Source organism: Pelobates fuscus, chromosome 5 (assembly GCF_036172605.1).
Source record: "Pelobates fuscus isolate aPelFus1 chromosome 5, aPelFus1.pri, whole genome shotgun sequence".
In the NCBI taxonomy this organism is placed as follows: Eukaryota; Metazoa; Chordata; class Amphibia; order Anura; family Pelobatidae; genus Pelobates; species Pelobates fuscus.
This window is the reverse complement of record NC_086321.1, coordinates 82,237,298-82,254,082: the sequence shown is the minus strand read 5'-3', so window position 1 is coordinate 82,254,082 and position 16,785 is coordinate 82,237,298. Positions and strand designations below refer to the sequence as shown.

General features: G+C 40.6%; 1 protein-coding gene across 1 annotated transcript in view; it reads right to left on the bottom strand.

Annotated features, from left to right (window-relative positions):
• Nucleotides 1-15,765, bottom strand: part of ITGA1 (integrin subunit alpha 1) — a 179,270-nt gene extending 163,505 nt beyond the window's left edge. Inside the window, exon 1 of the mRNA XM_063454028.1 lies at nt 15,430-15,765. Within this exon, the coding sequence (XP_063310098.1) occupies nt 15,430-15,469 (40 nt within the window). The 5' untranslated portion in view covers nt 15,470-15,765. The remainder of the gene's footprint in view (nt 1-15,429) is intronic.
• Between the last annotated feature and the right edge of the window lie 1,020 nt (nt 15,766-16,785).

Genomic DNA, 16,785 nt, shown 5'->3' with positions numbered 1-16,785 from the left:
AGCTCTGTCACATGGAAGGACCGGACTTGAACTTATTTCCCAGATGCTGTTATTATTTATTTATTTAGCTGTGATTGTGAGATCCATTTTCAGAACGTATTTCTCTTTGTAAACTATATTGGGTAACTAAAATTATAGATCAGGGTGGTGCAGTAGACATTGCTTACCTAGATTTCAGTAAGGCTTTTGACACTGTTGCACATAGAAGGCTTATCAATAAACTGCAATCTTTGAGTTTGGATTCCAATATTGTTGAATGGGTAAGGCAGTGGCTGAGTGACAGGCAGCAGAGGGTTGTAGTCAATGGAGTATATTCGAAGCTTGGGCTTGTCACCAGTGGGGTACCTCAGGGATCTGTACTTGGACCCATTCTCTTTAATATTTTTATTAGTGATATTGCAGAAGGTCTTGGTGGTAAGGTGTGTCTTTTTGCGGATGATACTAAGATATGTAACAGGGTTGATGTTCCAGGAGGGATAAGCCAAATGGCAAATGATTTAGGTAAACTAGAAAAATGGTCAGAGTTGTGGCAACTGACATTTAATGGGGATAAGTGCAAGATAATGCATCTTGGACGTAAAAACCCAAGGGCAGAGTACAGAATATTTGATAGAGTCCTAACCTCAACATCTGAGGAAAGGGATTGAGGGGTGATTATTTCTGAGGACTGAAAGGTAGGCAGACAATGTAATAGAGCAGCAGGAAATGCTAGCAGAATGCTTGGTTGTATAGGGAGAGGTATTAGCAGTAGAAAGAGGGAAGTGCTCATGCCATTGTACAGAACACTGGTGAGACCTCACTTGGAGTACTGTACACAGTACTGGAGACCATATCTTCAGAAGGATATTGATACCTTAGAGAGAGTTCAAAGAAGGGCTACTAAACTGGTTCATGGATTGCAGGATAAAACTTACCAGGAAAGGTTAAAGGATCTTAACATGTATAGCTTGGAGGAAAGACGAGACAGGGGGGATATGATAGAAACATTTAAATACATAAAGGGAATCAACACAGTAAAGGAGGAGACTATATTTAAAAGAAGAAAAACTACCACAACCAGAGGACATAGTCTTAAATTAGAGGGACAAAGGTTTAAAAATAATATCAGGAAGTATTACTTTACTGAGAGGGTAGTGGATGCATGGAATAGCCTTCCAGCTGAAGTGGTAGAGGTTAACACAGTAAAGGAGTTTAAGCATGCGTGGGATAGGCATAAGGCTATCCTAACTATAAGATAATGCCAGGGACTAATATCAGTATTTAGAAAACTGGGCAGACTAGATGGGCCGAATGGTTCTTATCTGCCGTCACATTCTATGTTACCACAGACCAAGCCTACAGACCAAGCCTATAGACTACCAGATCAGTCTAGGCCTCAAACACACAAATTATTCCTATTCTCTGTTACTGTTGAGTTGCCACATCAGTTTAACAATCTTGACTCTCGTCCAAGTAAGTTTAAACTTTATCCAATGCTTCTTGTTTCTGACCCCAGAACATCCCTTATGGTTTACCTGACAATGTATAATGATTTAGTGCCCCTTATTTAAAATTACAATCTGACTTTGTCACAGAATGTAACATATCTGAAATTATATTACCAGTTGTCTTGCGGAAGCCATAATTATTTTCACATTTTAATGTTACCTTTCTGACTGCTGAAATATGACAATTAAAGGGACACTATAATCACCAGAACAACTACAGCTTATTTGTTCTGGTGAGTATAATCAATACCTGCAGGCTTTTTGCAGTAAACACTGTATTTTCAGAGAAAATGCAGTGTTTACAGTACAGCCCAGGGATATCTCCAGTCGCCACTCCTCATATGGCTGCTAGAGGTGCTTCCTGGGGCAATGCTGCACTGACATTCAGTGTACCCACCCTCTGCATGGAGACACTGAACTTTCCTAATAGATATGCATTGATTCAATTAATCTCTATGAGAAGATATTGATTGGCCAGAGCTATATTTGGCTTGTGCTGGCTCTGCACCTGATTGGCCTACTTGACAAGCTCAGCTAATCCAATTGCGATTGGCTGAGATCACCACTTCTGATAATGTCAGCCAAGAAGGCAAATCAGGAGCAGAGCCAGCACCAGCAGGCTGGAAAAAAGGTAAAAATGTATTATATTTAAGGGGGCAAGGGGGGCCTGGGACATCCAGCTTTAATAACTGAGTTACGGAAAGCGTGGAGTGTCACCAGGCAGGGGGACGTCTGATTATCTAGACCAGTCAGCAGACATGCTAAGCCAATTGGTAGTGCTCCATTCATAAAAAAATAAAGATACATACCTCAGATTCAAAAGCCAGATGCTGTCTGGGGAGACCTGGAGATTGGGGCTGGAGGGGATTGGGGCATACTTTGGGGGTAAATCGTTCAAGAACAGTTTAACCCCTTAAGATAAGAGAGCACTCATCGGCCTCCAGGCACCACAACAACTTTCTTTATATTACGTTATTATGGTGACCAAAATGTTCACCCCTATGTCAGTGTATACATTTTCCTGGTCTAAGTGCAGAGGTTAGATTACGCTTGGTTTTAAAATAGGTGCAAAGTTGAAACTTTATAATTATAATGCTGCACATCAGAGGGAAAAAGAAAATCTACATTCCGAGGTCTGGGAGATGCTATTGTGTAACTAGAGATGCATGTTGTGAAGTAGATCCTTAACTCTATACTGTAAATATGGCAAGGGAGACACCCTCTGGCATATTATGTAATTAAAGGAACACTGTACTCACTATAACAACTTTGCTCTAAGTTAAGTTTTTGCAATGCCTACAGTTGTTACCCCCTCCTTAGTGGCCCCATAACTACATATTTAGTAATTAGAAGGCTTGGAACCACAGCTTCAAGCCACATCTCCAAGCCCCCTGGGTATAAGAGCCAGGATTGTGCTTCCAGATGATTCCTGATTCTCATACCCTACCATACTGGGATGTCATGCTCGCATCAGATATGTATTTATAAAGCTACAGTGTTTCTTTAACCCCTTCCTGACCGCGGACATACTAGGTACGTCCGTCACAAATTGTACAAAAACGTACGTACGTATTCCTTAATACTTACCCGATCGCCGTTGTTCCCTCGCAGGCGATTGGTGTTCCTCTCAGTCTGTAGGGACTGTTTGACTGCCCAGACAGCCCTCCCTTGGCAAATTAGGCCCCCGCGGGCCACGTGATCGCTCTGAAAGAGCGGTCACATGGCTGCCTGAACTCCCTGCTCTAAACTCTAACAGTAAAATTACAATAGTGTGTATATATATATATATATATATATATATATATATATATATAGTTATTTTTAAATATAAATAATAATTAAATATAAAAAAAATGTAAAAATAATAATAAATTAAAAAATATATTATATAAATATATGTAATTTTATTCTAGCTGTATTTTTATATATATATATATATATATATATATATATATATATCTCAAAATACACTTAGAATGAAATTATATATAGATCTATGTATATATAAATAAAAAATAATATGAAATATATAATATATATATATATATATATATATATATATAAACAAATAGAAAGGAGTGCACTCGAGAGGGCTTCTTTGAAAAAATCAATGTAGTTTATTTTGCAAACGTGCAAACATTCAGAAACGATCAAGTCGACGTTTCAGTCCACGAAGGACTTTTATCAAGACAGTGAATAGCGGGAAAAATAGTCCTTCACTGTCTTGATAAAAGTCCTTCGTGGACTGAAACGTCGACTTGATCGTTTCTGAATGTTTGCACGTTTGCAAAATAAACTACCGTATATACTCGAGTATAAGCCGACCCGAATATAAGCCGAGGCCCCTAATTTTATCCCAAAAAACTGGGAAAACTTATTGACTCGAGTATAAGACTAGGGTGGGAAATGCAGCAGCTACTGGTAAATTTCTAAATAAAATTAGATCCTAAAAAAATATATATTAATTGAATATTTATTTACAGTGTGTGTATAATGAATGCAGTGTGTGCGTATGTGTGTGTGTATGAGTGCAGCGTGTGTGTGCATGAATGCAGCGTGTGTGTGCATGAATGCAGTGTGTGTGTGCATGAATGCAGTGTGTGTGTGCATGAATGCAGTGTGTGTGTGTGCATGAATGCAGTGTGTGAATGCAGTGTGTGCAGGGCCGGTGCAAGGATATTTGCCGCCGTAGGCAAAACATTTTTTGCCGCCCCCTCCCCCCCCCATATGTCCTGACTTCCCCTCCTCCTCCCTCAGTGGTCCTTACCTCCCCACCCCCGTGTTCCTTCACTCCCCCCCCCAGTGGTCCTGACTCACCCCTCCCCTAGTGGTCCTTACCCTCCCCTCCCCTAGTGGTCCTTACTTCCCCCTCCCCTCCCATAGTGGTCCTTATCCCACCCCCTCCCTCTCATAGTGGTCCTTATCCCCCTTCTCCCTCCCATAGTGTTCCTTATCCCACCCCATCCCTCCCATAGTGGTCCATATACCCCCCCCCTCCCTCCCATAATGGTCCTTATACCCCCCCTCCCTCCCATAGTGGTCCTTATCCCACCCCCTCCCATAGTGGTCCTTATACCCCCCCTCCCTCCCATAGTGGTCCTTATCCCCCCCCCTCCCTCCCATAGTGGTCCTTATCCCCCCCTCCCTCCCATAGTGGTCCTTATCCCCCCTCCCTCCCATAGTGGTACTTATACCCCCCTCCCTCCCATAGTGGTCCTTATACCCCCTCCCTCCCATAGTGGTCCTTATACCCCCCCTCCCTCCCATAGTGGTCCTTATCCCCCCCCCTCCCATAGTGGTCCTTACCCCCCCCCTCCCTCTCATAGTGGTCCTTATACCCCCCCTCCCTCCCATAGCGGTCCTTATACCCCCCTCCCTCCCATTGTGGTCCTTAACCCACCCCCTCCCTCCCATAGTGGTCCTTATACCCCCCCCCTCGTATAGTGGTCCTTATACCCCTTTTTTTTTTATTATGAATTTTTTTTTATTATTTTATTTATATTTTTTTTTCGTCCCCCCTCCCTGCTTGATATATGGCAGGGAGGGGGGCTCTCCTTCCCTGGTGGTCCAGTGGCAGTTCAGTGGGGGGGAGAGGGGGGCTGGCAGAGCTGTAACTTACCTTTCCTGCAGCTCCTGTCAGCTCTCTCCTCCTCTGCGCCATCCGTTCTGCTCTTCTGTCAGCTCACAGTGTAAATCTCGCGAGAGCCGCGGCTCTCGCGAGACTTACACTGGGAGCTGACCGAGGTGCTGAACGGACGGCGCAGAGGAGGAGAGAGCTGACAGGAGCTGCAGGAAAGGTAAGTACAGCTCTGCCAGCCCCCCTCTCCCCCCAGTCTGTATTATGGCAATGCAAATTGCCATAATACAGACTCTGACTCGAGTATAAGCCGAGTTGGGGTTTTTCAGCCCAAAAAATGGGCTGAAAAACTCGGCTTATACTCGAGTATATACGGTACATTGATTTTTTCAAAGAAGCCCTCTCGAGTGCACTCCTTTCTATTTGTTTACATTAACGGCTGAGGCAGCACCGAGGCAAGTACAAGACCGGAAAATTGAGTGCGGGACATCCGATATTCTATTACCCAAGAGAGCTCGTATAGCCAGGGCTCATTCCACGCACCAGACCCAGGAGAGTTACGTTTTTTACAAGGATTTTCTTTGATGGAGGAATTCTTGACCAGAGCAGGAGCGTTTGCAGATCATGCTGAGGTGTTGCAATTTTCTGAAGCAGAAGCAGCAGCCATACTTTGGCCCCAATCGGACTCGGACCTACCTGTCTCATCTGAACCACGGGACATTGTAAGAGAATTACAAAAGCTGAAACAAAGACAAATAGATCTCGAACTACACGCCACTTACCTTTCAGACTATTATCGTATGAAAAAAATACCCAGAGGCTTTCGGATTAAGAATGTCCCTACCATTGGAAGAAACAACCCAGAGGTATGTCGTAAGTGGATTGGCATATTAAATAAATGTTCCTTAGATTTAATGTTGGTTGTGATTGAGGAGGTAGGTCGAGAATTAAAAATTACTAAATTTAAAATATCTGATTATGAAGTATCACACTCTACTACAATAGCGGCACCTAATTGTGACTTGTTGATTCAGAAATTAACTGAAGATTTGAAACGTTATAAAAACGATTTGGTTAGGTTCAAGAGAGAAAAACTCGCAAAAGTTCAGGCAGACTATTCTGAACACAGAGTATACAGATGGCTATCTGGAGATAACAGCAGACCTGTATACAGAACCTATAAGCCCCGCATCAGAAAACCGATTGCGTCTACGATTGATTTTACCTCAGGCGAATCGGCGTCTGACTCTGAACAGAGGAGCTTACAGAGGGAGAGAGCTTACTCCAAAAACTCTGAACAGAGTGATTCATCTTTTTTAGAACCAGGTCTTGGTTTGGTGAGAGAATCGATCGGTGGGGGTCACTCCGGCATAGAGCACCCTCCAAACATCAACACTACACTCGGAGGGGGCAGAAAGGGAAGAGGCACTGGACACAGAGGACGACCACCACGGAGACGTTAGAAGATCCCATTATCAATTTATCGGCCAGAGCTCTCACTGATACAGAAATTATGCTACTGAAGAAAGGTCTTTCTTTTGTCCCTACATCCAGAATTCACAAATTCCAATGGGAAATCGATCAATTTAAGTTCAATAGAAAACTCAGTTTAGTAGACTACTTCAAAAATTCTAATCGGCAACAACAAACCGAAGAGGGGGAAATTGAACGATTCAAGTTGCGAAGCTCATTTGACCCCATTACCTCTAATACCACACTTAAAACTTTCTCTCAAATGCTTAAGACTGATACAACAGAAGCACTGATGAATAAAAGACAGTCCAGATCCAACATTTCCAAAAGCGAAAGAGAGGCTCTACAAAGTTTGGCTAATGACATGTCAATTATTATACGGCCAGCGGACAAGGGTGGTGCACTAGTCATTCTACAATATGAAGATTATAGGGCAGAAATCCTCAAACAATTATCGGATACGAGGGTCTATGAGTATACTCTTGTAGACCCAGTGAATGAATTCAGTAAGACCATTCAACAGACACTACAGAGGGGCTTGGAATCAGGCTTCCTCACTACTGCTGAGTTTGAGTACTTATTTGAAACCCACCCGGGGTGCCCGATTATTTATACACTGCCGAAGGTCCATAAAAACCTGAAGCACCCACCAGGCCGACCAATTGTGTCTGCAATTGGCGGCCTTTTGGAACCCATTGGAAAATGGTTAGACACCAAATTCAAGAAACTGATAATGTCATTACCGACTTATGTGAAGGACTCTGCACAGGTTATAACTACTTTGAGATCCATTGAACTCCCTCCACAAGGGGTCTTTTTGGCGGCTATTGATGTAAGTAGTCTATATACCATCATTCCCCATGAAGAGGGAATATTTGCCATGCAACAAGTACTATCACAACATCAAGAGAAAATTGAGCCTCCAATTGAATATATCCTTGAACTACTGGAACTATGTCTCACACTAAACTATTTCAGATTTGAGAAGTCATTCTACATTCAAATCTCGGGGACCTCTATGGGTGCCCCTATGGCACCTATGTATGCGAATGCATATATGCATATCTATGAACAGCGATACATCCTACAAGAATACGGCCAATATATTTTGAAGTATTTCAGATATATCGACGACATCTTCATTATCTGGTCTGGGGAAGAACAAACATTACTTGATATGTTACAGTCACTCAATCAGCTCGACTCACCTGTTAGACTAACATATCAAATTGACAACAAACAGATGGACTTTTTGGATCTTCGGATTTACATTGAAAACAACAAACTGGGCTACACTCTGTTTACGAAGAAGACTGATCGTAACACGTTACTACATGCCACTAGTCATCATCCTCCCAACCTTATCAAATCTCTCCCGGTATCCCAGTTCATCAGGGTACTGAGGAATAATTCAGACTCCATTAAGGCTGCTTCACAGGTACAAGAGATGTTTGAAAAATTCACCCAAAGAGGATACTCAAGATTTATATTGGAAAAGGCATACTCTAAGGCATTACAAATATATACAGATGGACCCACGGCAAAGAACACACAGACAAGACTAACTTTTCCCCAAACTTATCATTCACAGTCTAGGGATATATCTGAAAAGCTACGGAATAATTGGGAAGTACTCAGAAAAGACAAAACATTACCTGTGATATTCCAGCAAAGTCCTATGATAAGCTATAGGAGAAACAAGAATTTAAGGGACTACTTGGTCCATACAGATATACAAACCCCGGGTCAATATACACAACAGAATCCTGGCTGCTTTCGCTGCTTAAAATGTACAGCTTGCAACAATATGACACCCGGAAAATCTTTTTTTCACCCCCATTCTGGCAAAGAATATAAGATACGACAACGGATTACCTGTACTACAACACATGTCGTTTATCGGATCACATGCCCCTGTGGCCTTATGTACATTGGGAAAACATCTAATGACTTAAGGGAACGAATGAGAGGACACAGGTCAACTATCAGAATAGCACTCTCCAGTGGCATTGCATCTACTCATATAGCCAAACATTTTCTCGAGATGGGACATTCACTACCAACCTTGAAATTTATGGGCATTGAACATGTTCCGACCCTGGTGAGGGGGGGTGATAGAGACACATTGCTTCTCCAGAGAGAAGCCTTTTGGATTTTTACACTGGGGACTCTGTCTCCAGGGGGACTAAATGAGATCAATCCGTTGAATTGTTTTATTTTGAAAAGATAATGTTGTGTTCAATTGTTGCTGGTTCAAATAGCCTTATCAGGATAACATAGTAACTTTTTTGTTTCTTTCTTTTTAGTGTTTACAGACTATGTAACTCAAGTCTGTTGTATACTGCGTATATGTTACTCGATATTGATGACTGCATTTCTCTAGGTCCTTGAATTCCCTTTATGGGATTGGTCTGCTACCCTCACTGATATCTACTATGTTGGTTTATATATACTTACTTTTTAGATCTCTTATAAGATCTGTATGTTGGGGTGGCACCCTTATCCTCCTTTTTCTATAGATCTTCCTTGTATTTTAAGGATGTTCGAGTATGGGAATTTCCACATCTCGGCAATCCATTTGTTTACTTTCCATTCACTATTCACACTTCACAGGGTTAATCTCTCTACTTTGAGATAACGTTTTCTGACCTCTGACATAGCACTGATTACGTCACAACCTCTTTTTCGTATAGTTCACTCTCCAATCAAAACTCTGCTCTACCGTATTTAAATCACTATTTTTCCCGCTATTCACTGTCTTGATAAAAGTCCTTCGTGGACTGAAACGTCGACTTGATCGTTTCTGAATGTTTGCACGTTTGCAAAATAAACTACATTGATTTTTTCAAAGAAGCCCTCTCGAGTGCACTCCTTTCTATTTGTTTACATTAACGGCTGAGGCAGCACCGAGGCAAGTACAAGACCGGAAAATTGAGTGCGGGACATCCGATATTCTATATATATATATATATATATATATATATATATATATATATATGTATATATATATATATATCCATATACATAATTACATAAATAATTTCATAAATATACACATAGACTTCAAATATATAAATATGTCTATATATTTAAATTCTACGTGCATATTTATGTAATATTTTTACATAATTAAGTAATTTTATTGATTGCAATTTGAGGGACCTGTCTGGCAATCCAGGCTGAAAAATTGAGGGACCTGTCTGACAACCCAGGCCGAAAATGAAGAGAACTTAATTTTCTAGCATTGTATTTATCAATGTCCTACTTGTACTTATAGCCCTATAACTTGCAAAAATAGCTAAGAACATGTTAATATTGGGCATTTCTAAACTCAGAACAAAATTTTGACTATTTAGCACAGGTGTTTTTTGGCGGTTGTAGATGCGTAACAGATTTTGGGGGTCAAAGTTAGATAAAGTATGTGAGAAATGTGAGAAGTGACATCAACTTTCAGCAGCAGAGTAGGTGGCAACTAGACTTGTACAGAGCTGAAAATTTCAGTTTGGCAAACCATTTTTCTGATAAAGAATTTTCATTCTGGGGCTTTGACACTCATTTTGTGGTTTGTTTCATCTGAATATTGTTCATGGACAAACATTCTGGAAAGAGATGCAAACAAAAAAGGGCATACAAATTGGCCAATCATAGTACTGCATAATACACATAATGTAGATATTATGTATATATTTTGTAGTACATTGATAGGCGCTGTTTAACTCTATAAGTAGCCAATAGAGGAAAAATGAGGAGAAGCATTCATATTTTAGCCCCTTAGTGACAGCGGACGTATGAGGTATGTTCGACAAAAAACAGTACTTAAGGGGGGCGGGGCCTGACTGGGGAGCAGCACAGCCACGCTTTCAGTGAGCTCCTGAGCCTGATTCAGTTTTTTGGCGAAAATCAGCGGCAAACCAAACAATCCGGTACCCCAACTCACCCTACTTGTGTAACCTGAAGACAGGGGTACCGGGGGATACCAAGTACGACTCGATGCCCACTGCGAAGCCAGACCGGTGGCCTGAGGCCTACATCATGCTGGGCCGGAGAGAGACGGCCGCTCTCCCGGCCCACCAAAATATGAAGCACCCGAAGCATCGGGCCTCCCCCCCCCCCCCCTCGGGACCGGTGGGGGTTATCCCGGTCCGCACAAGCATGCAATCCACGACCACGAAGACGACGAACACTGGCGAGAACCAGAGGCTCTTGCCAATCCAACGGGCAAGCGTACACAAAATGGCGGACACAGACCTCACAGCTGAGCTAACACCATCTCAGCCCCTGCATGAACGACTAGACGCTCTGTTCCAGCCGTTCTGGGAGAGGCTGGAGTGGCGGAGAACCCACCAAACCCGCGCTCAGCACGAGGAGGTGAAGCAGGTAGGGGCCAAGAGGCGGCAGAGGCAGATTAAAGCCTGTAATGGGCGACCATCATTCATGTATTTTACATCTTAAGCGGTGCTGACGCTGCCTCCTCACTGTTTTATATCGCTTTACGGCATAGCTAGCTGTTCTTAGTCTGACCAGTTTGATTAACGTGTTCACAATATATACACTCGCGACTTCTATACTTACCTAACTAGCATGCTCCAAACTTGATCCTCTTGTCTTTAAAAAATATAAAATTGTGCAATGTTCCTTTATACCCCATTGTTATCTATGTTTTGAACTATGCAAGTGGAATGCCTTTGGGGTACCACATGCCTGTATGTTATCCTCATATGCACTGCAAAAAAAAAAAAAAATAAAAAAAAAAAAAAACCAGTACTTAAGGACTGCGGACATACCTCATACATCCGCGGCTAATTTGAATGCTGGAAGCGATCATGAACGCTTCCAGCCGTTCTATGGGTATTGCATGATGCCTCGATGTCAAGGCATCGTACAATAAATCCCCTCACTGCTGGGCACCCAAGTGATCGCTCCCCCTGGAGCGATTACTTCCAGGTTGCCGCACGTGGCTCCCAGCAGTGTAGAGCAAAGCATTAGAAGCCATCAGGCAGACTTTCGGTGCTCTGCCTGTACAGAGAGCCTTGAGGGGTCGAGGCACTCAGTTAAAGTAAAAAAAATAATTACAAAATGTATTTATTAATTAAATTTCAAACAAATTAACCCCTACCCTCTCTCCCTCCCCATGTACTTACCGAGCACCTCAGTTTCCCCGCTGGTGAGCAGTCTTCTTCTGAGGGGGACTGTCTGGGTTCAGCCCAGACAGTCCCCCCCCCCCCTCTATTTAGGACCCCCAGGGGCCATGTGACCGTTTTAAAAGAGCCAATCTGTCAAACTGAATTGGGCAAGCCCTATATTGACCCTGTAGCTTTCCAAAACACCATAACACCTGTACATGGGGGGTATTGTTATACTTAGGAGAGTTTATTGAACACAAATATGCATGTTTAAAACAGTAAAATGTATTACAATGATGAAATCACCAGTAAAAGTGCAGTTTTTGTGTAAAAAAAATATGCAAGAAACAAATAAAAATGCTAAGTTTGGCCAGCGTTTGTGACTAAGTGGCTACTACAAAAGACTGGACATTTTGAATACTGGGTTGTCTACTTTTTCAAATGATATGCCATGGTGGGGTTCATTTTCATTTCTGGGCTGCCATACCATCTCTAAGGCAACATAGCCAATCTGGCAAATAGCAATTTACAAAAACAAAAATTGGCAAATCTTATGTTTGACCCTGTAACTTTCCAAATCACCATAAAACCTGTACCTGAGGTTCTGTTGTAATTGTGAGATATCACTCTACACAAATATGAGTGTTTTAAAGCAGCTAAATGTATTATGCTGATAATATAATCGGTGAAATGGCAGTTTATGTGTGAAAAATGCAAAAAAAACTAATATAAATGCTAGTTTTGGCCAGGGTTTGCGACTAAGTGGCTACTAAAAAAGACTAGACATATTCATTTTGAATACTGTGGGTTGTCTACTTTTACAAATGGTTAGTTTTCATTCCTTGGCTGCTATTCGGTCTCAAAGGCAACATAGGCCCAGAAAACCAATCTGGAAAATTTCAATGTGCAAACATGAAAAAGTGGAAAGCCCTACATTTGAACCCTGTAAGTTTGCAAAACCCATAACACCTGTACATTGGGGGCACTGTTATACACAGGAGATGTTGTTGAACACATATTGGCGTGTTCCTTGTCAGTAACACATAACAGAAACTGAGAATCAATGCATAAAGTACAAGGTGAGAGAAAAATAAACACCATTTGAAATACCCTAGGGTTTCTACTTTTCAAAAAAATATGGTTTGATAGGGGTAAATTACATTGGCCGGCTTCAAAAATGTCCCAAATAGGACATGGGTGCATGATGACTAGCTGTGAATATTCCAAGTTGGAAAACTGGAATGCACACCGTCCAAATAAGGTGTTTTAGCCCCCATAGAACCAATCACACCTATACATGGGTATCACTGTACTCAGGAGATGTTGCTGAACACATATGTGGGTGTTCCTTGGCAGTAACCATTAAAGGGAAACTCCAGTGCCAGGAAAACAATCAGTTTCCCTGGCACCGCAGGTCACCTCTCCCTCCCACCCCCCAATCCCCTGTTGCTGAAGGGGTGAAAACCCCTTCAGTGACTTACCAGAGGCAGCGACATGTCCCACGTCGCTGCTTCTTCCTCCGCCGCCACTCCTCCTCTGCATTACTTTGGCCGGTGGGTGAGACTGATCCCGCCCACCGGCCAGGGAGACCTAATGCGCATGCGTGGCAATGCCGCGCATGCGCATTAGAGCTCCCCTTAGGAAAGCATTGAAAATGCTTTTCAATACTTTCCTATGGGGAACTGGGCGACGCTCTAGCACAGGTTTTCTGTGCTATGAAGCAGGAAGTGCCCTCTAGTGGCTGTCTAGTAGACAGCCACTAGAGGTGGAGTTAACCCTGCAAGGTAATTATTGCAGTTTATAAAAAACTGCAATTATTACACTTGCAGGGTTAAGGGTAGTGGGAGTTCGCACCCAGACCACTCCAATGGGCAGAAGTGGTCTGGGTGCCTGGAGTGTCCCTTCTCAGTACATGTATTCTTAAATTGCTATGTGTGTCAAAAAAAATCACCAATTATTATTTTTTATTTTTTTTAAAATTTGGCATGGATTGGTGGTAAAATGCTTGCATGAAAAGAGCACGAAAATAATCAAAATACCCCAAGTTTAATACATTAGGTTTAAAAAAAAACAAAAAAAAAAAACACTAACTTCAAAAATGGTTTGGAAATAAAAAAGTTCTACTTGTATTTATTGACCTATAACTTTAGAAGAAAAAAAAACATGTTAACATTGGGTATTTCTAAACTCAGGACAAAATTTAGAAACTATTTAGCATGGGTGTTTTTTGGCGGTTGCAGATGTGTAACAGATTTTGGGGGTCAAAGTTAGAAAAAGTGTGTTTTTTACATTTTTTCATCATATTTTTTTCTAGTAAATTATAAGATATGATGAAAATAATGGTATCTTTAGAAAGACCATTTAATGTTGAGAAAAACAGTATATAATATGTGTGGGTGCAGTAAATGAGTAAAAGAAAAATTACAGCTAAACACAAACACATCAGAAATGTAAAAACAGCCCTGGTCCCAAACAGTAAGAAAATTGAAAAGTGGGCTGGTCACTGAGGGGTTAAATAATGTTTTCCTCCTTCTAACATGATCTATAAATAAAATCATCATTTAATGGCTGTCCCCGTGCCATCAATCATCTTATTTCCCACTGGTACTCTCTTTTTTGGCACCACAGGCCAATCTGGAGCATCTCATTCTGGTCTTCAGAGACATAACTTATCCCATAATTCCCACTCTAGAAGGAAACAGTTCCTATCTCATACTTCACTGTTCAACAGGGGCTTATCTAATAAATAGTTTATTCACAAACAGCTTTGGTTAGCCTCCAGTCCAGGGAGGAGAGAGTGCCTTTCCTATTGTGAGCATTATAAAATATGTTTAAAGGGACACTCCAGACCCCTAAGGCACTTTAGATTGCTGAAAAGCTTTATTTTTTAAGAAAATTATTTTCTACATTTTGTAAAAAGTGCAGATTTCAATAGAAATTTACACTTTTATAAATGATACTGGTTACATCCACCTGGCTTTTCAAGTAGACAATGGGTCCTGTTACTTCCTGGTTATGGTTACCTTATTTGCACTAAACTCCTATAGGGCTTATTTCTAAAATCTTGTGCCATTCTGAGAAAAACACTCAATGATGGATTTCAGACCAATATAATTTGTGAGAATTTTTGGTTTTCAAAATGTGATGTGCTTCTTACAATGTATGAATCGCTGCCTAAACTAGATGAAAATAATAGTGATACTCACCACATTAAGACATTCAAGTCAAACAATTTTGAGTTTGTTTTTTTGTTTTTTAAGCATTTAGAAATTTTTATTATTGACAAAGTCATGTAACTAAAGAGCATTTTTCATTGTGTTGTTTTCCAGTGTACATTATGCTTGGTGATTAGTTATATACAAGTGAAAGTCCTATTTGTCCTTTAAAAACCATATATAATATGCGTAAATGCAACAAATTATGGAAAATTTATGAATGAGCAATAAACAAAATACCCAATTTGTTCTGGTCTTTAATATGTCAAATCCCCTGATCTGTAAGTTGTTAAAAATTTCCCATGACTTGCCTGCTTCTGTGTGAATATAATGTCTAACTATTGAAAAACTGTACAACGTAAAATGTGGATAAATCAATTCATCATTAAAAGTAATTCAGCAAACGTTAAAAACAGCACAAAATAATCTAACATTTTGCAAATGAAAAAAAAAAGTAATATAACTTTTACAGAAGGCAAACTATATATGTTATATACAAAGAAGGCACGATATTAAGGCGTTATGGAATATTAAATAAATGTCATGTATCTTACCTGTAAATAGAGACAAATATCCTGTAACATAGCAATCCATTGCAGATCAGGCAAAGTTCTGCAAAACTTTTTTAAAGAATGTTCCTTTTACTCTGTAAGTTTAGAGTTATGAACAGATAAAATCTATTAGATTAGTGATCTGATCCTCATGACATTGCATTCTGCACTGGTTTGTTTCCCAAAGCACATAATCTTGTCCTGCGAAGTGGACAGTCAACGTTTCCAAAAAAGGATGTCATCCGCAACCATTTCTGTGAGAAAATTATTTTGACATTTTCTGTAACTTCTCTTCAAGCATCTGTCGTTTACCCATTTATAAAGTCTGTTGCATTTGTGATGTTTTCGATAGATACTTGTTGTCTCTTTATTTGTTGATTCCTTGATTTAAAAAAAAATAGTCTAGAAGGTTTCTTACAAATTTGACACTTACAAGCCTAAAACAGAGAAGTGTGAATATTCAGACGTTAAATGTGGTCAGTGCAGATGAAAGTTTGTCTGACGATCATTCTTCTTGTAGTAAAAACAAAACATTTCCTGTTTGCAGCTCGAGTACGGAGAAGCCTTTCCTGCACACTGTCCCTCTTAAAAAAAAATCCAGCCAGTTCATTAACCTTATTGAAATAACAAGTGGCTTCACATGACAAGACATTGCACTAGCTAAAATGAACAAATAAAGTAAGCTCTAACAGACCGTACTGTTTACAGCAAGTCTGGAGAAAGTATAAACCCAACATGACATCTGCACTTTGTGTTATAAATTACATGGCTATAATAAGTACCATAAAACATATACAGAGATATTACGGTAAAATAAAGAGAGCATGGATTGTGACGTACAAAATATTGGAAATAATAGGCTTATATGGAAGTGTCACTTCTCTGGAAATTACACCGTGAATAAAGAGATGGTCCTTTTAATTTTTAATGTGTATTAAATGGACACTATAGTCACCAAAACAACTTTAGCTTAATGAAGCAGTTTGGGTGTATAGATCATGTCCCTGCAGTCTCGCTGCTCTATGCTATACCATTTAGGAGTTAAATCCCTTTGTTTATGCAGCCCTAGGCACACCTCCCTGCATGTGACTTACACAGCCTTCTAAAACACTTCCTGCAAAGGGTCATCTAATGTTTACACTTCCTTTATTGCAAATTCTGTTTAATTGAGAATTTCTCATTTCCTGATCTGTTAATAGCCTTCTAGTCTTGCAGGAGCCTTGTGAGTGAATAACGTTCAATTTACAGAGCAGGAAATACATTTTTTAAAGTAACATCTGATTGAAAATTAAACCATTTTATTTTTATACCGACTGTGTCAGTCACAGCCAGGGAAGGTGTGGCTACGGCTGCATAAAC